We start from the raw sequence: 22,017 nt of genomic DNA, 5'->3' as shown, positions 1-22,017 counted from the left end.
CAACCAACAGAAAGCCCCCACTAAAACAAACCAACAAACTAAAACCAAAAAAACAAACACACCCTCCCCCCACCAGTAGCTTTAATTTGTGTAAACGAACAAGTAAGCTCTCCAGTAGAGAATGATGAATGAAGACATTCATTCAGAGTCAGCACTAAGGATTTTTGGAGGAAACCTTTCTGTAAATTACCACTGAGCCAGCTGCAGAGTAGTGAAGCAAGATTTTGAGTTGTATCAACAGAGCACTGTTTTTATGTATTCTGTCCTGTCATTTCGAACAGTTGAAAAAAACTTTGTTATTAAGTTGAAATGACAAAAATTCATCTGGGAAGAGAAAAATAAGTTAGAAAATATAGACAGAAGTGAGAAAAGTCGATAAGGTGCCTCTGAATTCAGTAAATTATTAGAGAACCACTTGGGGTTTTTTTGTCAGGGTTTTGGGGGGGTGTGTGGTTTAAGTAATAACCAACATTTTGCTATTTTCCTGGTTTGTTTTTCTTAATTTCATTACCAGAAGGTTGACAGGACATACCACTTGTCTTCAAGATTCATTATACTGAACAAAATGCCCCGGAAAATGCAATGCTCCAAACCAAATAAACGGTTATCTATGTTGGAAGAGAGATATGCCCTACATTGGATTTTTTATTTCTTCATACAGAATATTGATTTTCACTTGAAAAATAATAAAAAAAGCTGTTGTATATGTGGGTTTTTAAAATTATTGACTTTGACTGTTGTTACATTGCCTTGTTAACAAGGTGAATGCAATTTTCCCTTGGAATCAGTGGGCCAGAATTCCTTGTGATTGTTTTTAAAAAAGATAAACCACCAAGTGGTAATAGTAATTTGAATATCAGAAGATTTTGAGGACAGTTTCTGCAGTACCTCTGGTCTAAGGATTCTTGGTGTGTTAGTAGAGTAGAGCACAAGAGAGAAGTGACTGATTTTTCTCTAGGATGAAATGTCCGACATTACACAGTTGGAATCAGTATTGTCATGGATCTAAAACTGGTGAGGAGAGGGGCAATACAAGGAACGTGAGGTCACACCACAACATCACTAAGAAGTGAGGTGGCTTCTTAGGGTTCCCTCAAGGGTTAGCTTTATTAAGGTCCTCAAAACCTTCAGCGGGATCTTTATGCCCTCCAAACACTCTGGTGATGAAGAATCTACCTCAGCTTTTGAAGTCAGTGCTGTGTACCAGTGTCAGGGAGGCTCATATATTTAACAGCATAAATTGATGTGGAGAGGCAACACGAGCTGGGGCCTGGCAGTGTTGTGCAGCAGGAGGTCCCTGAGCAATGCCTGCGAGGCCAACTGGAAGGAGCAGAGTACTGAACTAAGGTGAAGGCACTCTTCTTATTCTTGCATTCAAAGCTAGTTCTTCTGTCTCTTCATGGTGCTGTGTAGATAATGAAGAGGTATCCTAAAGGTCTGCTTTTGTTATGCCTATAAGCGCCTCAGCCTTGAGACTGCAGAGCAGTTAGTACAGCTTTGATCATGTCTGAGCCTTACCAGGCCCCTCAAAACAAACATTCTTCATGCTCTCACTTGCAGCTTCTCTCTGGTAGGTTTTCCCAGGGACTGCCTAAACGCACAAAATGTGCAGCAAAGTTAGTGATAGTGGCTTTCCTTACCAGGTAGTTCAAAAGTTAAAGCGGGATACAGAAGACAGGACTTTCCAGCCTCTGGAGATTATCATCTTACCTTTCAATGGAACAATCAAATCCCAAGCCTGCAGGTTTTCCTGAGGTGAGAATTGTCTTCATTCTTCCATTACCTTACATTCTAGCTGAAGCTGTTGCTGTGTGCAGAGTAAGATATACAGAAAATGGTGGACCAAAGAGCTAGTGGCTGAGGCACTCTCTTCCTGAAAGGGATGAAGAGTGGACTCCTGCTCAGGTCTCAATATTCTCACTGTGGGAGTCCATGTTGAAGGCCTCCCTAAAGTCAAGGTAAATAGCAAGCACTGCTCCTCCTCTGTTGAGCCAGTCTTCCCATCAAAGGTTTGCCCTTGGTAGAGCCACATTACACCATCTGTTTTTGGTCACCTTTGTGTATCTCAGGTGCTAGGAAATGTCTTCCAGGAGTATTTGCTCCAGAGGCATCCTGGGGAAAGGGGTGAGGCTGGCAGACCTGTAGTTCCCTGTCTCTCCCATCCTGCCCTTCTTGAAGGCGCAGCAGTTCAGCCTGGTGTACCCCCTTGGTGTACCATGCAAAGAACAGTGATCAGTGATGCATTCAAATGTCTGTGTAAAACATCTCAGAAGGTGTGTGTATGTGCATGTGAAAAAGAAAAAGAAGCAAAGCTTTTGGAAGTCTGACAGAGCAAGACTTAAATAATCTCAGGAAAATTGAAGCAAAGGAGAGCATTTTAAAAAGAAGGCATTTTACGTGGTATTCTTGCAAAAAAAACCCTTGCAAAAGTATTATTTAAAAATTATGGAAATTCCCTAGTCTGATACATAGAATCATAGAATTAACTGGGTTGGAAGAGACCTCCGAGATCATCAAGTGCAACCCTTGATCCAACCCCACTGTGATTACCAGATCATGGCACTCAGTGCCACATCCAGCCTCATCCTAAAAACCTCCAGGAACGGTGAATCCACCAGCTCTCTGGGCAGGCCATTCCAATGCCTGATCACTCTCTCTGCAAAGAACTTCTTTCTAATATCCAACCTAAACCTCCCCTGACAGAGCTTAAGCCCTGTGCCCTCTCGTCCTCCTGCTGATTGCCTGGGAGAAGAGACCGACCCCCACCTGGCTACAACCTCCTTTCAGGTAGTTGTAGAGAGTGATGAGGTCACCCCTGAGCCTCCTCTTCTCCAGACTAAACAACCCCAGCTCCCTCAGCCTCTCTTCATAGGACTTGTGCTCGAGTCCCTTCACCAGCCTGGTTGCTCTTCTCTGGATAACAGACATACATATGACTGCTGAGTTTCAAACTCATTAGAGTTTAAAAAGTTATTTCACAGTTGCTTTATGTATGGATGTCAACACAGTAGTAACCACGTAGTTATAACTCACATTACAATAACTTCTTCCCACAGGATTTATCAAGATGGCACAGCCGGACATTATCTTAATCTGATATCCAGATCAGCCTGGTTAATACTGGGTGTTTGATTTAGTACAAGTCTGTCAGCACTTCTGGTTAGTTAGTAGATTACTAGATAATGCATTAATTGTATATTACCTGGGGAAAAAAATGTAATGGAGGTTGCTGCAGTTTCAAGTGCCTAGTGCAGAAAATTGGAATACTTCCCCAAATAGAAATTCTATGAACAACAAAATTGTAATTTGATACATTACACTTTCTGAGAAGTTTATCCAATAGCTACTGATGGCAAAGTACTGAAGAAGCACCGCACCTACTGTTTCCAGGCTGGTATTTTGCTGAATTCGTTGTGCTGCTTCTGAGATCACTGTCCATTTCTAAAGAATTGTCCTGTAAAAGGGAAGGTAGTCAGTGGCAACATTTCATCAGTGATGTGAGTATGTAGAAATAAACTCGTGCTTCTTGCAGGGTGTGGTTCTCTTTGTAGGAAGTGGTGCTTGTATCTCTCTGCTGGTGGCAATAACAAACAGCTTGAGCAGCCTTAGTAAAACATTCCTTCACGTAGGGAAAGAGTTTATCCAAGATTAGACTACGACTCCTTTCTAACCAGATATTTTTCAGAATATGCTACCTTGTGTTTTCATTTTATTTATTGAATTTCTGTCACTTCACATTAGGACGTATTTGTACAGCAGCAGAATAATTTTGCTGAAATAAATAGAACTTGGTATAGCAAATAATTTTGCTTTTTTTTTATGCATGCAGGTTGCCCCCAAATATACAAGAATTTTCTCCTTGTCCAAAATTATTGCAACACAATTTGCCTGCGCTAATAAGTATAACTATTCTGTTACAAAGTAAAAGGTCTCAAGTGAAACTGTTGTTCTCCTTGAAGATCACTCTTCACGGTATCAACATATATGTTATCAAGAATAAACAAAATACATTGCTTAAATATTTTATCACATTTCAGTGTCTGGCTATATTACACTTACTTCTGAGTATATACTTCACATTTTTAATTGGGGAAAAAGTAGTCAGGAATCATTTTCTACCTAGCATTATTAATAAGTGAGAAGCATGTATAAATAGCTAGTGACAGATATTAGTTATTTTACAAATTTATAAGATAATATTTGCATAAGAAACAGACGTTGTAAAGTGATAGGTGATAAGAAATTAGTCCACAGTTCTACAAGAATCTTTGGAAGGGTGAGCTACCTTGAACAATGTGTATTTTAGGACAGCTAAGTGCAGGCTATTATTGCTAGGAAGGAAAATCGTAGTTTAGTTGTCTGATGGAGGGCTGCACTACGAAAAGTAGCAATACAGAAAAGCAAGGAAGAGCACACAGGAATGCTGTCCATATGGATACACGTGGAGAGCACAGCAGCAGGGCTTTGGTTGGTGGAGCAGTATGTCTTGCCCTGATGCCGAGACGAAAACTGAGAAACTGGTTAAGCAGGAGTATATGGTTTCTTTGGGATCCAGAAACCCTTCTTACCAGGGCTTCAGAACCTTAATCTCTATCCCATCAATGAATTACATGAGCACTAACTCACCTTGAATTACATAAATAAAGAGAATAATCATAGAAGTCTTCAGTTTAGAAGACAAATCTTTTAAATGATGTAGCGTTTGAAAGCTGAGCCATTTTTTGATTATAAAACAAAACCAGAACCTAGAGAGAACCCTCTGGACTAACTAAACCTTGGGAAAAAAAATAAATTGATAGGCCTGGGAAGTATTCCTTGCCACTTGAAATCTTTAAATCAAGAAGGTGGATTTTTTTTCCAAAGGAAGTGTTCTATCTCCACCAGAAATTATGTACCCCAGAAATGATGCACACATCACTTGATCTAATTGCCACCTGCACCCTGCAAAAGGTCAGGCTGAAGACTCGTGGTGCTTTCTTCTGGCCTGAAAACCTGTAATGCTATGAAACCTCAAAATGGAGTAAAAAAGGTGTTTTATAAGAATTAAGAATTTTAGAATAACTACCATAATATTCAGATGGTATGGGGTTGAACTCTGTAACAAACGGACTTTTAAAATAATTTAACAGACATTTTTAGCTACATTACAGGTTTGCTTTTTTTCCTGTTTGCATCACTAGATTTTGATGAATAGTCACTAGAATTGCAGTATCTCTTCTGTTTAAGGCTACCCAGCCGTTTTCCCCTGAAAAGATACTCTTTCTTTACTGGTTTATCAAATCTTTTAAGACGGATATTTCGATGCTGGGTGTTCCTGGTAAATTTCTGGAAAGCCTATTTTTGCATTTGGCAGTAATTATAAACAACATCAAAAGCAAAATGACTAAAGCTAATAAAAACAAATGCTAATGCGAGAAGTGGTTCTAAAATATTAGACAGACTGGTGGGATAACTTGGAGGTTTACCAGGAGATTTCTTTCTCTTTTATATTTTAAACTCTCTGTAACAGAACTTTTTTTCTTATATACTTATAAAATATCATGGACATTTTAAAGCACTAATCACAAAATAACAAAGATAACACACAAGGTAAGACATTAGCTAGTAACATATAATCCCTGTGTCAGATAAACTTTTTTTCCAGCATGCATAAGTAGCTCTTATTAATGAAACTCAAACTGCACCTAATTACTACTAACAGAAAGACACCAGCGTTTACCTCCCACGCACAGAGCCACACCTCGCCCTCCAGGAAATCCAGAGAGCTTCCTAAGAATTATTTGTAGCTGTGGCCTAGATTTCAGTCTCTTTTGTGTCATTTTTCTGTAGAAGCTTGTCAGAGCCAGTCCTGTCTGGTGCACAGGGTTTGACTGAACAAAGAAATTGAAGTCATCGTGAAATCTGCTCTTAAGTTAGACCTTTTATCACAGGTTCTCTTTTGCTTGGTCTGCATGGTTTGACAAGTTTGGTGCTTTACCCAGCACAGACTGATGCTGAATACAATCTTTGTTCTCTGCAGTTGGAGACAGAGGAAAGAATCAAAAGCACCATTTCAGTAAAAGTTACTGTACAAATTGACAAGGAAGAATTAGCTAAATTAATTAGCTAAAATATTTATTTTGTCTGTATTTCCAAATGGATCATATTTTTCTCCCGTTTGGGAAAATACTTAATTTCCTAAATTTGTGAAGGATTATTTATGAAGGAGAAGGTATGGCATGGTTGCCTTTGGCAGGAGAGAGGCTTCAAGCCCTGCTTTCTTATTGAACCAGAGGAGTTTTAAATACATCTGGAAAGAAATTACAGCATTCAGTTCAGTACTGGGATTGCATCCATCAGCTGACAATGCATCTGGCCATGGCATTTGCAATTCAGCCTCCCATGGAAATGTACAATATTGTAGTGCCAGTATGGATTCAGGAGATCTGTTCTGTGCTCAGTGTCTTTCTTCACAAATACTTCATGGTAACCTCTGATACATCCCTTTGTGCCTTATTCTCCTACAAGATTAGTGTGAAAGCATTTTTGCTTTATATGAATAAATAAGCGGAACATATGTTCTAGAAAGAACAAGGGCCCACCAAATCTCTTAGGGAGTCTTCTGCTGGAAATCAAAGTCACTGAAAAGCAGTTGGAGACTAATAGACCACAATCACTGTGTCTCTGACGTGGTGACTAGAATAGGGAAGCCAAGTCTTGATTGCCCAAGCAAGTAAATATTGAGAAAGAATAGAGAGGTCTATACTTCATCTGTATCTGGCGCCAATGCAAGGAAAAGTGGAATGTTGTAAATGGGGTTTGGGTCCTAAATTCAAATAGAGTGATGAAAAATTAGAAGGATTTCATAGGATAGACACGAGACATGATTAAGGGATACTCTCCTTCTAATGTGGGGCTCAAGGAGTTCCATCTGTTTAGCTTATCAAATAGAAGGTTAACAGGGGCCCTTTATGTTCATGTTATATATAATATAAATAATATATAAATATATATAATATATTTTGTGTTGTAAATATCCATTTAAAAATCCGTGCCTTAGCTCTGGGAGACAGAGATCCCAGACCTGCAATCTTAATTTCTAGTTACCTCTAATTAACCATTGAGAGGGTTACCAAGAATTATGGTAACTTTTCTGTTGATATTTAGATCAACATGTATGTTTCCCCCTTAAAATGATACAATCTAGTTCAGACGGGAATGAGTTCAGGAAAATCTGCTCTCCATTATACTGGAAGTCAGACCAGAAGATCACACAGGTAACATCAGGCTTTCTAATCTGCTAATTAAATAGTTTACACAAATTCAGTTTAATTGGTTCTATGTTTGTTCATAAACAGTATTTTAATGCTTCATGTTTGACTGCAGCCTCACCTAATCTCAATTATTTCTTTCTGTATTTGCGTGGTGGAACTTTGTCATCCTACAAGTACCTCCATGTTTTTCCTTAAGAGTTGCATCATTAGCTTGTTACACAACCTGCAAGGCTGATATTGTGGATATGATGCCAACCACAAAATCATTGAGAGATGGAGTGATGGCATTGCTGGAGAGCCCAACAAAACTACTCTGGATCCGAAACACAAGTTATTTATCAATAGCAAATTCTGTTGTACTTTTTTTAAAGCTTAAGGAGAAGATACTGCTCAGATGATTGCAGTCTCTTTGCAGGTTTCTGTCAAGGATTATTAGCATGTCATTCCAGATATTTTTTTTTTTTTAAACAACTAAATGTATAATTTTCCAGGCTTTTATCCAGGCTGAGGCTGATATATAAAATTTTGTTCTCACTTGTTCTTTCAACTAAACATATCAAACTCCTGTCACAGAATTAAGTTCTGGGAAACTCCTATGACAGAATTAAGTTCTGGGATAGAGCTTGCTAATGAGCAATAAATAATACCAGAAGACTACACACTTAATACAAAGGATTAAAAGCCAGCAAACCCCCTACACATTATCTGAGAAAGCTGTAGATTTTGTACACAAACCAAAAGATGGTCCAGTTGTAAAGGATAGCCATAACAGGCCAAATCAAAGTTGTAGAGTAGTTCTATACTTCCTCACTTTTGAATGCTTTATTTCACAGTACTAAAGTTCTTCAGGTGTAAGCTTCTCTTCATATGTAGTGTGTTCATACAGCCATATACAAGACTTACTGCAATCCTTTTCAGTGTTGAGCTACCCAGGACACAGTGCTATGGGAGTTTAAAGTACTCCCTTTGGGAGTATCCAAATCAGAAAAGTCAAAGCATTAACAGATACAAATCTGGATCAGCAGTAAAAGAAATAGCATTGGTGGTTTTCTTTAGGAACAAAAGCATGCATTCCAATTGAGAATATTAGCTAGCAGTGTCTACATGTGAAATATTTTAAAGGCTTGTGCCTTTGAATGTGTTAGGTCCAATTTCCAAGGGTGTTGAGAACCTGCCAGCTGCATCATTTTCATCTGTAATTATGAAAGATTACTATCAGAAAAGCTGACTTTCCTTTTTGAAGCCAAATCCTGAGAAGATACTGAAAAACCAGGACTCACCCTGAGTATTTTGGATCATCCTTTTACAGTTTCTTCTGATGGAGTAATGCTTGTAACATAATAACTTTGCTGGAGAGCTTTTGAAAACTGGTCTCTCAAGCTTAGAAAATCTGTGTGAAGAAGGTAATAGTTATCATTCAAACTTGACGCAAACTCTAATTATTACTTCAAACACAACAAGAACACAGCAACAGGATATTTTTTAATCTCCATGGTACACTGCAGTAGCCACACCTACATCCTTTCAGAGGAAATATATTTCTCTTCTCTCGAACACTTTGCACAAATATGTATTCGTTTGTAGAGCGCATTCATAAATTTATCTAAAGTTTGGCTCTTCTAATTTTTACTCTCTTGATCTTACTGTCATGCTTTACACAACACTACATTTAATTTATACTGGACTTACTTCAAATGCTGTTAGCCTGTGAAACTTCCCTTGCTTAGGGAAGACACTGTGCTCATGGTATAAGTGGTAAGAGCCATGAAGCTGCTCAGTTTCACTTTGTTAAACTACTGTGGTACAGGCAAAGATAATCAAACCAGTTGTGCTCAACAGTGCTATGTGTAAGTGTCACTTGATCCCACAAAGAGCTGGGCTCATATACCCAGAGAAGATGGGAGCCATGAAATACAGATTAATTTCTTATCTGCAATACTGTGTTTCACCTTTACTGTCCTATCTGTCTAGCTGATTGTCATTTCAGTTGGACTACCAAGATAAACCCACAAATTCAAATAGCATTTTCAAAGCATATGATTTTCAAAGCAGCCAAACCACATGCTTCATTCCTCACTTCTTAGACTGCTTGTAAATGTGCTGATTGTTAACAGTGAGGACACTAGAATCCAAAGGAATTTAGCATTAAAGAACTACTGCATTTTATTTTAGAAAAAAGTATTGAAATCTCAAGTTCTCTGTACCGGCAGGGCCCTGAGCAATGCTAGCTCTCTCAAAAAAAACCAATTGTATATTTTGACATACAAGATGGGTCTGACTTCCAAAGAGCAAAGGTTTTGAAATTTCCCTGTAATTTTCCAGGCTTCCTTAAGAAATTAAATGTATGGAAAATATGCATGAACTTTTATTTCATAGTCATATTTGTGGCTTTATTAAAGGTTACTTACTAATGTTACACTAATGTCTTTACACCCAGGGACTGAAAATCATTGCTGTACAGTACACAGACATATTAGCATATGTTAAACATAGTTATTTTAAAGGTGCTTTTCTGAAAGGGTTTCTTGCTTTCTTGATACAGCCTGCAATGGTCTGGTGGTGCAGATGCCATATGAAACATCTGAAATTTAAATCAGTGGAGAGGCCTTAGTTAGGGTACACACTTCCATGGAACATTTTCCTGAAACACCTACCATTCTTTGGAATTTGGTTTATTTGAAAGTGTCTGTGTTGTCAGACTTATTTTGGTGACCAAGGAATAATGAAGGACAGAGGGGTACCTTTTCTCATAGAGCTAAAACAGTAGCAGGAGGAACAGATAAACTCACTCATCAAGGGTGTAACAACCTCTCCAGATTGCACATTACACACATACAGTGACTTGATACCATGTTCCATTATGTGCTCCCAGCAACAGAAGCACAGGGAGTCATCCAAAGGAACGAGAGGGAAACAAATTCTGCTGTTAGGAGAAGAATGGTATCTCTGCTCTTTTTATTTCTACTTTGCTATATGGTGCCAGTACCAAAACAAGACCTGCAGAGGTACTCAGGAATGAGTTCCCTCATCCTGGCTTTCCCACATTCATAGCATTTAGCAGGCAGTGTGCACCCAGAAGATGTTCTTAGTCCTCAAGGGAGATCTTAAATCTCCCTAGAGAAGAGTCTTTATATCCACATGGCCCATCTCCCTCAGTTCTAACAACACAAAGTAGGACTGAGGAGATACAGCTTTCAGCCTTCATTCTGCCAGAGATAGGCCTTGAAAGAGTATCTTAAGTTACTCAGATGTAAAAAAGTACACCTCTAAAGGTGGGGATGTCACTTCTTCCTGACTTGGACTCTGAAAGTACAGCCATGAACAAAGAGAGACAAAGTGTCCACCAAGGGGAAGTTCCTCTCTGGCCAGCTCCTGTGTAGTCCTGCCTCAGAGAAGTTCTCTCAAAGAAGCTGCCTATGCATGAGACCTCTCTGAGGTCTGTCCTAACAGCCACTCTGGCAGTGCTGGGGACAAGGCTGTGGTCAGGACAAGGACGTGCAACTCCTGCAGGGGACATTTTCATCATGTCAGGACTATGCTATCACCCTCTAAAGACAGTTTGTGTCATAGACTATGGAAGGTTCAGATTTTACCCTTCAGGTTTTATGGGTGATACCTATGTCTTTGAAGTTGTGTTCCCACTGAAGATGAAGGCAAATTCCTGCTGATATTAGTGGGGTTAGGATGTGTCCTTGTCCCTGCTTTTGCTGTTATTTCCTTTGTTGCAGCAGACCCATTCCTTTGTTAAAGTTTTTGCCTGGGGGGAAAAAGAAAAGCCACGTTGCTAAATAAATTATGAAATATTTACATTTGTGAAGCCAACCCCTTATGGCTAGCTCCTCCTCTGATATTAAGATGACACTTTTTATAGAGCTACAGCTTCTATACTGCCATTATTCCTCTGTGGGACCCAAGACCAGGAGGTGACAAAACAGCCACCATGAGCCAAGTGACAGTAAGTAATACCTAGGAATACCTTTCTGATTTTGACACTCAGTGCAGTGAGAAACTACTATATTAGACCAGTGGTAGTTTGTTTAGTGCTGGAGAGCAAAGCAGGATCAGAGATGAAACTGAAGGAGGTTTCTAAACAAAGCTTGATTTTTAACCTGACAATAATGGACCATATGTTGTATCTGTAATAATAATCTCCAAAGCAAAGTGTTAAAGGCATCAGTTTGCTTATTTCTGTGTATTTTCTGTGTATTTTCTGTTTATTTTCTTTTGTATTTGTATTACTTTTTTTGCCTGCCATTCCCTCAGCACTACAAGAATGAATGCACCTCACTTTAGCATCACCAGCTGTAATGAAATGATCTGCAGTTACTCCTCTTAATGTTTTGTGTCTCTTGTTTTTATTGTATTTTTGTTTGGGCTTTAAACCTTAATCGTTGCTTCCTTCTTTTAAAAGAATGGTTTAGCATCTTGTTCAAATATGTGTGGTTCAAACTGCTTAGCCTAGCTTATGAATTTCTCTCACCTACTTTTATCTATTTAATGCTTTTGACTTTGCCTTACCTCACCTCTTGTAGTTTGGTAACAGAAAGGTAGCGACTTCCTCTAGGGTGTTGGTTTGTTTTGTGTTTGTTTAGTACTTGGCTAAGTCACTTCAGTTTAAGCCTTTCATTTTTATCTCTGCGGCGTAGCCTATGGAGACTGTAAAATGGATAGATGTGAAGTATCTATCATAGTAAATTAAATATCCTGTAAACTGGATTTTTGCACAGCTAACTCCTAAGGTTTCTCTGTCATCACACCCAAGGTCTCTGACCTCCTTGGTGCTGACAATCCTAACGCTCCTTCTGCTCTTCCCTTGCTGTCTCTGTCTTGCTCACCTGCAGTTGTCTTATTCCTTCTTCTCCCTTTTTCCTGCAAACTCTCTTTGCTCCCATTTCTCTGTTTCTTCCCATCTTTTGACAGTAAGAGGAGGGCAAGTTGGTGAGTGGCTGGCACTATAACTCACAAATTATCCCTATTTGCTGTGCAGAAATTCTTCCATGGTCTTTTTTTGCAAAATATTCTATGCAACACTGTCAGTTGCTTTATTCTCACCTTGACTTTCCTGAAAGAAATATTTGGAGCATTAAAAAAGCAAGAGAGGAAAAGATGCAGATTTCCCTTGTGGAATGCCTAGATTTACAAGCTCAGGACATGAAATGTAGCAGCTTTCAGAGCAGGGAAGGACAGTGGTGCAGACCATTCTCATACCAGTGCAAAAATACATTTTTAAGCTGCACTATAGCAAGTTGGTTGGCTGGCAGAATGTTAGCCCAGAAAGGAAGACACAATAATGCCCCGGAGCTAAATACTCTCACACTTTAGAAAGCCAGAAGTAAGGAACAAAAAGAAAACATCAGTAACACAGCTTTTAGTGAGCATTTGGCAAGTTTTGGAATGTAATGAGGAAACCGTGTAATGCTGTAGTGTGATATCCATAATTTGCGGGCATTAATACATGCAAAGACAGATTTTTGCATTACTGTATTATGATGCACAACTCTGTGGCTAATTTGCATGCAACATTTCTATGATTAATAAATTAGGCAATGCTAAAACTACTGGTCTACAGTGAACCACTTGTAGCAATTGCCTTTACTCTAGCATGCAACATTAAATGCTATGCTCTGCTCCGGTAAGCTTTGAATATTTGAGTATGGCTTTGCGGTTCCCAAGCTGCAAAGTGATCAAAGGAGGGGAAGGATGTTCCTTACTTTTATCCCTCTTACAGAAGAATCAGAATAGTCACCAGACACCTTGTGAAGAAAAGTCAAGCAAAGGCAAATGAAAAAATAAAATCAAAAGGACTTAGTAAAATCACTTGAGTAAAAGTGTAACACAGCTATTTATAAAAAGCAAGATATATTTCTCACGTCCTAATGTTTTGTATTTAACAGTTTTAGTAAAATGAACATATCACATATGCATAGAATAGCATATTTGTAATACTGGGATAAATAAAACTGTAAAGATAAGCATACAATAGATCTGCATTAAAAAGTTAGATTATGCTGTCTGAGGCCAAGACCTGAGAGTGCTACAACTGATTTCTGGGTTCATAACACAACTTCTTTTACTGCCTTCATACCAAATTTATAAGGATTATGAGAAAATTCAGCAGATTAGATCTTTATTCTGGTATCTCCAGTCTAAATAGAAAAGTGTCAGATATGACACTTTATACACAGATATACTCAAGGTATAAGGATATCTAGAAAACACTGATATTGCTATCCTAGCTTGGAATTTCAGATCAGGCTCTCTGCCTTGTACTATGAAGAATTTGTTCCCTACGAGATGGTTTTTTTCACACTTAGTCTACCATCAATTTCTGTTTGTTCTCATTTTTAAATTCCTGTCTTTTTAAGAAATCTCTTGTGCAATTAAAGAGGTGCATCATATTCTTGCATCACATTCTGAGCACAGTTAGACTTTGGCTTACTGAGCTTTCAGATGACGCTTCCAGCACAACTCTGCCTCCTGAACATTTCACCGCGGGCACAGGCAGCTTACACCTTCTGAAGCAATTGCTGTACTAAGTACCCAGTGATGTATCTTTCCCAGAAACTGAAAATAAAGGTATAAAAGAGATTCACACAATAGTTTATGGGCGTTAACATATGGGTGTAAGTTTCTCCATGGATAATTATGTGACTAGGTTAATAACGCCAAGGATGGTTTGATACATTAAAAACTTTTCTCACAGTGATGTTATAGAGCATTTCACTACTGTCAGAAGCCAGGAGTCTGTACATTTAAACAAAAGAGAGGGATGAGAGGCCCATATGTCTTTGTAAAAATTCCCTTCTCCCTTCATGCTGCAGGGAAGCTGAGGAAGCCCTGTTTGACACAGGTGCTTACATTAGATGTGTTTACTGGAAATTTCCCGGGTTTGGTTTTTTTTTGAGAGCAGAAAACTGCACAAAACTGAGAGGGGAGCAGTGTGTGTGGTTTGTAAGGAGAGGTGGAATACTGGGTGTTACAGACAGTGAAATGATTAAAACCTGATGATCAAATAATCAAAACCTAATTTGTGCAGGACTGCTGTACTTTTAGAAGTGCCATCACGCACACTTTGAAGCAGACTTTGCTCTGGTTCAGAAGGATGCCTGTGGACCCCTGTGACAAGTCCAAGCACCAGGCTAAGTTAGCATGCCTTGGAGACGGGAAACTCAGAGAAATTTCTCCCAAAGCTTCCTTTGACTTGCTGGCGGGCAGCTGGCATGGAGCCCCAGGTGTCCTTGAGAAATTCTCCAATACGTTGTTCATCACTCACATAATGAGAGCACAGGGTATGTTCAGTCATTGTGGAGACACCAGAAGTAATTCCATCACAAAGGCTGCCCTGTGAAGTGGGCTCAGGCTGCAATGCCTCTGCCTGTGTTCCAGTTTACAATTTATTGTAATTGCCCATCTGGAATTAAATTTCAAACAGTTTAAATTTTTAAGTCTTCATTTTTTTTTTTAATGATTAGCTTTTCTTCAATGTCAAATCCATGGACCTCCTGCATTAAATGTGTAAAATAGCACTGTCCCAACACAGCAAACCACTGCCCTACTGACCCACAATTACCAGTGCTAGAGAAGCATCCTCAGGGATACAGGGGTTTACAGAAAAATCATCATGGCTTTTTGAGCAGCCCTGCCCTTGCTCTGGCGTGGCAATAGCAGTGGTGAGGGCAGGAGATGTAAATGGTAGGCGTGTATTTCAAGAGGCTGTATCTGCATTTCCTGCACCTCGCAAGTGTGTCAGGCGTGCTGGGACTGAGCCTCAGCTTGTGGAAATGATTACAAGGCAATTTATACCAAACAACAATCCCTACTGCTATGTTTGTTACAAACTTGGCTGCAGTACAGTAATGTTTAGTGGATTAATAATGTTTTCTTTTGACCTCTCCTACTCCCTCGGCAAACAATTTTCATGTATAATAAATGTTCTCATTTAGTCTAACTAGAACAGAGCCCAAGGGTCAGGATAGCCATACCTGCACGCTGAGAAGATACTCCAGGTTTGCAGAAAAGAGGGCAGCTTTATTCCTTCTCCATGCCAGGGTCCAGTGCTTGTGCCCTCCAGCAGAGTCAGTTTTGCTGGGCGCGTCCCCCTGAAATTGCAGAGGGGCTATGCCACGTCTCCTTCTGCAGCAACCAGCCTGCCCAGTCAAAAGGGTCACAGTGGGCAGCAGAGGCAACACAGAATCACTGGGACAGGCAGGCATTTCTTGAGTGTTTGGCATTTTAAAATAGAACAGCATATTTTTAAATTTAAAAACTTGATGAATATATACATATATGCACATAAAATAGGCAAAAAGTAAGTATTTCACACTAATGATTGATCACAGTACATGCTGTAAGGGCATATGAGGTTGAGTAAGTGGGTCTTGCATGCTTAGAGAGTCTTTGAGTTACAAACCCTTGAAAAATCTATTTGGTTTATTTTGTTGATTATCAGTCTCTTTTGGGAAACAAAGAGCCTGCCCACGTTTCATAATGTGTATAGCAGAAATACTACGATTTGCAAATACTGAAGTTACACAACAATAGCAAAACTGAATTAAAGCTGTTTACAGCTAAAACATGAGAGAACCAGATCTGCAACCTGTTTATTGCCACACCACTGAAATGAGTCTGTATGTTGAGGTGCTTGTACTGCTGTATGGTACAGCTGTTTCTCTGCACCTTCCCACTGCTCTTTATACCTCCTCAGGTATAAAATGGAGGCAACCGGTCCTGGGTATACTGAAAGAGGAATGCTTAAGTTACTCCAGTAAATGCTTAAGTAGTTTAGCCTTACGACAGCTATCAACTGATCAAATAATTAAGAACAGCAATCAGCACTTAAAGTCAAGTGACAGACTGGTGACCTGTAGCCTGGGAAGCAGGGCTGTAGTAACACTGCTGTGCCAACCAGTGGGACAGAGACTCTTTGCTGTCCAACTCTGTGAACCCAAATGCTGAGGCTGAGCATTTGAAAATACCATAATTACAGGTTGTGCCACAGGTCCAGGTGCTCTCTGATGCACCATGGGGAGCCTCACCATCACTGTCTCCAGTGGAGGGTTTCTCGCCAGCCCTGTACACTGAGATCACATGTACACAAACCTACGGCCAAGATGCCAGAGCTCAGAGAGGCAGGTTAGGTTAGTGCCTGCCATGAAAAGATGCGCCAGACAGATTAATTTTATCTTGGCTTATCTGAGTGATGCCCTACCATCTGTGTCACTGGCAATTTTTGCTGCCACAAAAGGTGTTGCTCAACCACAGCTAGCAAAACAATGAAAGGTATATATGTTAAACAATTTCACAAGCATCAGAGAGAAAACATTACCAAGCAAATTATCAAATGTTATTGGGTCATATGCAGAGAAAAAAACCAAAACAAAACAAAACAAAAACCAAACAAAAAAACCCCACAAACATTTTGTGCAGGATATCTAAGCTATCTACACTATTTTCACTAAGATATGAGATGCGGGTTTGCTTTTGATCCAGATCGGCTAATTTTGAAACCTATTCCTGCACAGTTCCCTTCATTATGAAGGCTTGATACATTATTTGACAGCCTCTTGTGGTTGTGGGGCATTTCTTTCTGTCTAATTCCTTTTAAGAAACTTGTGGAGAATCAGTGGTAGGAACTAAGAACACAGCAAAACAGAAATATTAGTGGGACAGCCAACTCTTCAGACTGGAGTTTATATTAGCAATTCAGGAAAAAAACTACGACTGAGATAGAACCCTATAAATACATTTAGGAACGTATTAATGCAGATACACTTCTGAAATCTGAACCCAAGAGTGTATCAGGATTTTGCAAATTAGCCTTGTCTTTACAATAATTCCATGAAAACTTTAGGTCCTACACCTGAGAATGGAGATATTGAAAATTAACAGTCACATTTGTTGTAATGTGAAAATGTAGATTAAATAACATCTTCCTTCAAATATTTTCTTCACTTTATTTTTTTTTTCGTAATTGTCTCCATTTTTCCTTTGGCAGCTATAAAGCATTGTAACGAACCACAAATAACTATACAGATGGAAGAGGGAGACAGCCAACAGATTGTTTCTTCTCTTATTTTGCTTATTCAAATTTTGAACACATTTATTTGTTTATAAGATTGCTGTACATGAATAAAAGCACTAGAAATACTCCCAAGCTATTGGTTACAGATGATTTAAAGATGTTTTAAAGCACATTTATTCTCTAAAAATGAATCATGTAAAAATGAAGCCTTCCTATCCACAGATCTACTCATCCCCCTGTCTGGATTTAATCAGCTCTTTAAGAGATTCAGCGCAAACTGAGCAGAAATGCTGTAATTTATCTCAACAGCATCCGAAATACAGGGTGATTGTGAGGTATTTTGGGGTTCTTGTCCCTTGCTAACTGCCCATTCCTGACAATCCAGCTCAGGAGAGAGGTTTCTGTTGTCCTTCCCATCCCACATACAGCCCCACTCACAAGTTGCTCCAGGGGTGCCTGTGCAGGGCACCCGCAGTGACGCGCAGGGCAGCCTCGTGCCACAGTGTCCCATGCCATCCTGTCCCATGCCATCCTGTCCCATCCTGGCGTGGATGGTGAGGAGCTGGCAGAGAGCAGAGCATGGCCCAGCACACGCAGTGCCTCTGGGTCCCACGCCAGAGAAAACCAGCCGTAATTTGCCTGCACACCACCTGCTTTTGTAGTGAACAAGGTGAGGGCCGTTTTTCAGAGAGGAAATAGATTTTAAGGCAGATATTTCACACACTTTCTATGTGATAAGGGCTGTGCTGGTTGCAAGGCATGGTCTGTTATATCCCTGTGGAGGCATCAGTGCAGCTTTCGTAGTGGATTATCAGGTGCCTGAAGGCACTGTAGATGTGTTCATTCTGTGTGCAGATGAACCCACCACTTCTCCAGGCTTGCTCGGCAGCACGGTTTAAGTCTCCGATGCAGGTCCACTGATCTTCGTATTTCCTTGAAACAGCCCACTTGGAATGATCGTTAATGGAATGAAAGGTGGAATTCAATGGCATCCCTATTAGGTTTATGTTGTAGACATGGTAATCGAGAGAGCAATTTGAGTAAAGTTTTTGGCCAGAACGCTGCCAGGATTCAGCCAACAAATCGGTCTTCAGTTCCTGAGCTATCCAGGCCACATAGATATCTGTGGAATAACACAGGGTGTGGGAAATTAGTCTTTCATGTTCCTTCATTTAAGAACTGACTGAAAAGCATCCTCTAAATTACACTCATTTCATTGCAATGCATAGTCAGCCAGAGGGGATTTTGCCCCTTCCCCTTAATTTTACTTTGGTTTCAGAAGTTCATTTCTAATTTATCTCCTTCTAGAAAACCTGTTACAAACAACCAGCAGGAAAAAAGGAAAGGACAAAAAAAATTGCAAATTTTCTTGATAACAAAAAGACCCCAGATGATTCAAACCCAATATTTCTTCTTTGTTGTTACTGTTCAATAACAGGAAATAAATTTTCTGAAAATATCATCCTTGAATACCTTAGGATGGACCAGACAGCTTCTTGCTTTGTGGGGCTCAGAGAATATTAACATGGGACACTATTCCTTGCCCTCTGTTTAATTTATTTCTGAAGCTGAACTTCTTTTTTTCCCCTCAAAGAAAATACTAATTGTCAAAGAATATATCAATTAATATATTAAGAATTAATTGAGAATGTGTGATACACAGAGCGACAGGTTCTCTTACCATCTATGAATGAGTGTGACTTCGCAAAGTGGAGAAAGGTTTCCCCATGAGCTGACTGGAGCTTGGTGAGGTGGCGCAAGGGGACCACGGGCAGCCTGGACTTTGCACAGAGCTTCAGCAGATTTGGGAGATCAGCTTGGAAGATGTTAGGGATGGAACAACTGTAGATTCCTGGATTATAACTCAGCATCTGCTGGTCTGAGAAAAACCCACAGAAATGAACACATGCAGAATTAAAATGGGCTAAAGCAAAGCAATCAAGAGAGCAAAGTTCTGCCTTGGAAAGGAAACCTAAGTCCTTCCTAATCTTCACAGCCTATCTCTGGATGAGTTTAGTGTTAAAGTATCTTATTTTAACAGCCAAAAATATGTGTAATTGCTTTGTATTCCAGGAGGCCCTGCAGCACATAGACTGGCTGGGAGAGTACACTCAAGTTTTTCCACTTACACCTCATTATTAGCAGAATTGTTAACCGGTGGTCTTGGTCCACTGCCACTTCCACCCATGCTCATCCTCAAGCCTCTGTGCAGCCACACAGCACTCAGACAGCATGTGTAAATCCAAACCTGTCTGTATTTACAGAAGTAGTTTCCAGTCAGTTACAGCTGCCAAGCCAAATGCAAACAAAAGAGCTGCCCGAGGGTCTGGTTTGGTTTTAGGGAGAACAGAACTTGGCTTTCAGTGTCTGGATTGAATTTGCAGAAGAAATTCACTTTTCTGAACACTGCTCATCTTAACTGTGGAAGTCCTTGCCATGGATACCATAAAGAGCAAGGGAACAAATGGGCTCATTAGATGAGTTCATGGAAGACCAGTCCATCAGGAACATCCAGTCTTTCTGGCTCAGGAAATCCCTGAACCACAGATTATCAGAACCTGGGAGGATGAGGCAGGAAAAGCACTAGCGTACGCCTCTCATTTTCTTGTTCTTTTTCCCTGAACATGTGTATAGATGTGTTTTCACAAACAGGAACCTGCTTTAGATGGCTCTAAGGTGTGGCCACCCTGCCACTTTGCACAGCATGTGTGTTTCATTAATATGATTTGAGGTTTGAGAAAAGAGTGAAAAAACAGTGTGAAAAGAGTTAAGGAGCATGCCAGCATGACTTCTTGTAATGCCTTTTGACAGTCCTTTTCAGGATTCCAGTACCAGTTATCACTGTCAGATAGTTCTGGATCTTACAATTTTGTTGGTTATTTGGTTTTTTAAATATATTTAGTATTGGTGATTTTTGTGGCAAAAAATACCTGGGAAAATTCTAGGTGATATTTATTCCATACTCCATAGTTCTGATGAATCAAAGCTACTGCTTCAGCTCAAGCAGTTGTTGCCTTACAGTTTTAGAACTGCAGATGATTGTAGCTGAACAAGCTATTACTGTTAAAAATGATTAATCATCCTACTTTATGTTTCCAAAGCACTTTGTATACACAGACTAGTTTACCCTTGATATGCACTTGTGACTATTATTATCCTAATAATCCCCATGGAGAGATGGAAACAGAGTGGAAGAGCGAATTTCCCACATTCATGCAGGAAATCATTGGATAAACATAACTGAAACCAAGAATGCTCTCTCCAGGCTCCATTTGGTTTCCCAGTCTGACAACAAAGGCCAAGAACAATGAATTTTTGAGGTGAAGCCTCAAGGAAAGCAATCAGAGAGCCGTGGTAGGACAAAGGCTTTCTTAGGGCAAAGCTTTTCGTACCTATTTCAGTGAACTGGTCATATTTGAAGGTTATACAGATGGCTGTCTGTCCAAAGGACTCCCCAGTAGCTGGATACCCGTAACCATCCTCAGGGATGGGAGGGAACAGAGGCACACTGTGTATTACCCAGAAGCCTTGTGATTTGTCCAAGAGCAGAAATCCTGTAAAAAAAAGTTACTGCTAATGAATTAAGGAGGAAAAAGCCCTGACGATAGAGCTATGTCCTGCTTTGGTTTTGCTGCTGCAGAGACCACATTTCAACATGTTAATATCTACAGTAAACTGGTTCTAGAGTAGATTAATGGATCATAGGAGATAATAATATTGTATTGAAATTGCATCAGTTCTTTCCTGCATAGACTAACTCAAACTGTCATCATGTTTCCTTTTAAAAAAAAAAACTTTTCAAAACCCCTCTCCACTGCATCTTTTCCTTCCCTTCATATAATCACTGAATAAGGGGAAACAGATTCTGTCAATGCTGTGTCTTCTCTTCCAGACCACATTCCCTTCCATGTGTAAGCAGCAGAGAGACAGGCTTCTCTTCCCCCCACAGGAGGATACTCCAGGGTGGAGCAGGACTCCTGAGCTGTCCTCATTGCTGCAGCCTGAAAATACAGCCCTGCAAATTTTGGTCATCCCCAGGTCAGGCTGGGCAAACCCCATCTGCTTCCTCAAGGCAACATTTAGACCTCCACTGAAGTTTATATCTAAATCTTGTCTTTCTGTAACTGCATACCATGATCTTGGCAGCAGTTTCTTACTCCAGAGAGTTTGGAGGGGTTTATGTTGAGGGTGTCTTTCCCTTCACATCTTGTACTGCTGCTGCCATCAAGCACAGGATGATGTGGACCGTACTCACTAAAAGGATCTATGTGTTTCAACACTTGAAACAAAGAGTCCAAAAGCCCTAAGATTCTTCACACAGCACAAGCATACCAAAACCAAAACAGAAGCTGCAGCATATGTAACTATACAACAAACAACACATCATGCAAATCATTCTCCAGTTTTGCTTCAGGCAGGAATTTTAGATATGCAGATAGACAGACAACTAGATGCTATCCATAACTTTAAAAAGGAGAAAATAGTAGGTTGGGGCACTCCCTGTACCTTTGGTGTGTCCACTTTTCCACCCTTTGGAGTCTGATTCAGGGATCTCATCGTTGTATATCGCATAGGCAATGGTGTTCCTCTGCAGGGAAACACACACTTCTGAAACATGACATTGAGGAAAAGGAAGGCATTTAAGAGAACATCTGCTAGGAACAGAAGAATTCAGGACTCCTCTGTGTGAACATCATGAGCCTAATCCTGCTCCCAGTTCAGATGACACAGTCTCCCCAGATG

At 39.9% G+C, this 22,017-nt stretch overlaps 1 protein-coding gene and 1 long non-coding RNA gene across 7 annotated transcripts in view; both read right to left on the bottom strand.

Annotated features, from left to right (window-relative positions):
- Nucleotides 1–1,924: 1,924 nt before the first annotated feature.
- On the bottom strand, nt 1,925–16,623 carry LOC114064919. Of its 4 annotated transcripts, XR_003572835.1 has the most exons (7): nt 15,236–16,623; nt 11,772–12,315; nt 10,847–11,010; nt 8,534–8,643; nt 5,720–6,013; nt 3,319–3,454; nt 1,925–2,205 (listed from the first exon to the last, which is right to left on the bottom strand). It is a non-coding gene; the product is annotated as an uncharacterized LOC114064919 (long non-coding RNA). The 4 variants fall into 4 exon arrangements; XR_003572836.1 differs by lacking the exon at nt 5,720–6,013; XR_003572834.1 differs by lacking the exons at nt 1,925–2,205; nt 3,319–3,454 and having other exon boundaries at nt 4,555–6,500.
- A 1,328-nt stretch (nt 16,624–17,951) lies between these two features.
- Nucleotides 17,952–22,017, bottom strand: part of DNASE2B (deoxyribonuclease 2 beta) — a 32,377-nt gene continuing 28,311 nt past the window's right edge. For all 3 annotated transcript variants that reach the window (XM_027898381.1, XM_027898383.1, XM_027898382.1), the window contains 4 exons: nt 21,781–21,862; nt 20,667–20,828; nt 18,956–19,153; nt 17,952–18,397 (listed from right to left, as the gene is read on the bottom strand). In XM_027898381.1, the coding sequence (XP_027754182.1) occupies nt 18,042–18,397; nt 18,956–19,153; nt 20,667–20,828; nt 21,781–21,862 (798 nt within the window). In that variant the 3' untranslated portion in view covers nt 17,952–18,041. The remainder of the gene's footprint in view (nt 18,398–18,955; nt 19,154–20,666; nt 20,829–21,780; nt 21,863–22,017) is intronic.

Source organism: Empidonax traillii, unplaced genomic scaffold (genome assembly GCF_003031625.1).
Source record: "Empidonax traillii isolate 1590-97213 ecotype Southwest subspecies unplaced genomic scaffold, ASM303162v1 scaffold594:size396842, whole genome shotgun sequence".
Classification (NCBI taxonomy): domain Eukaryota; kingdom Metazoa; phylum Chordata; class Aves; order Passeriformes; family Tyrannidae; genus Empidonax; species Empidonax traillii.
Note: the sequence above shows the minus strand (reverse complement) of the source record. Positions and strands in the feature narration are given on the sequence as shown.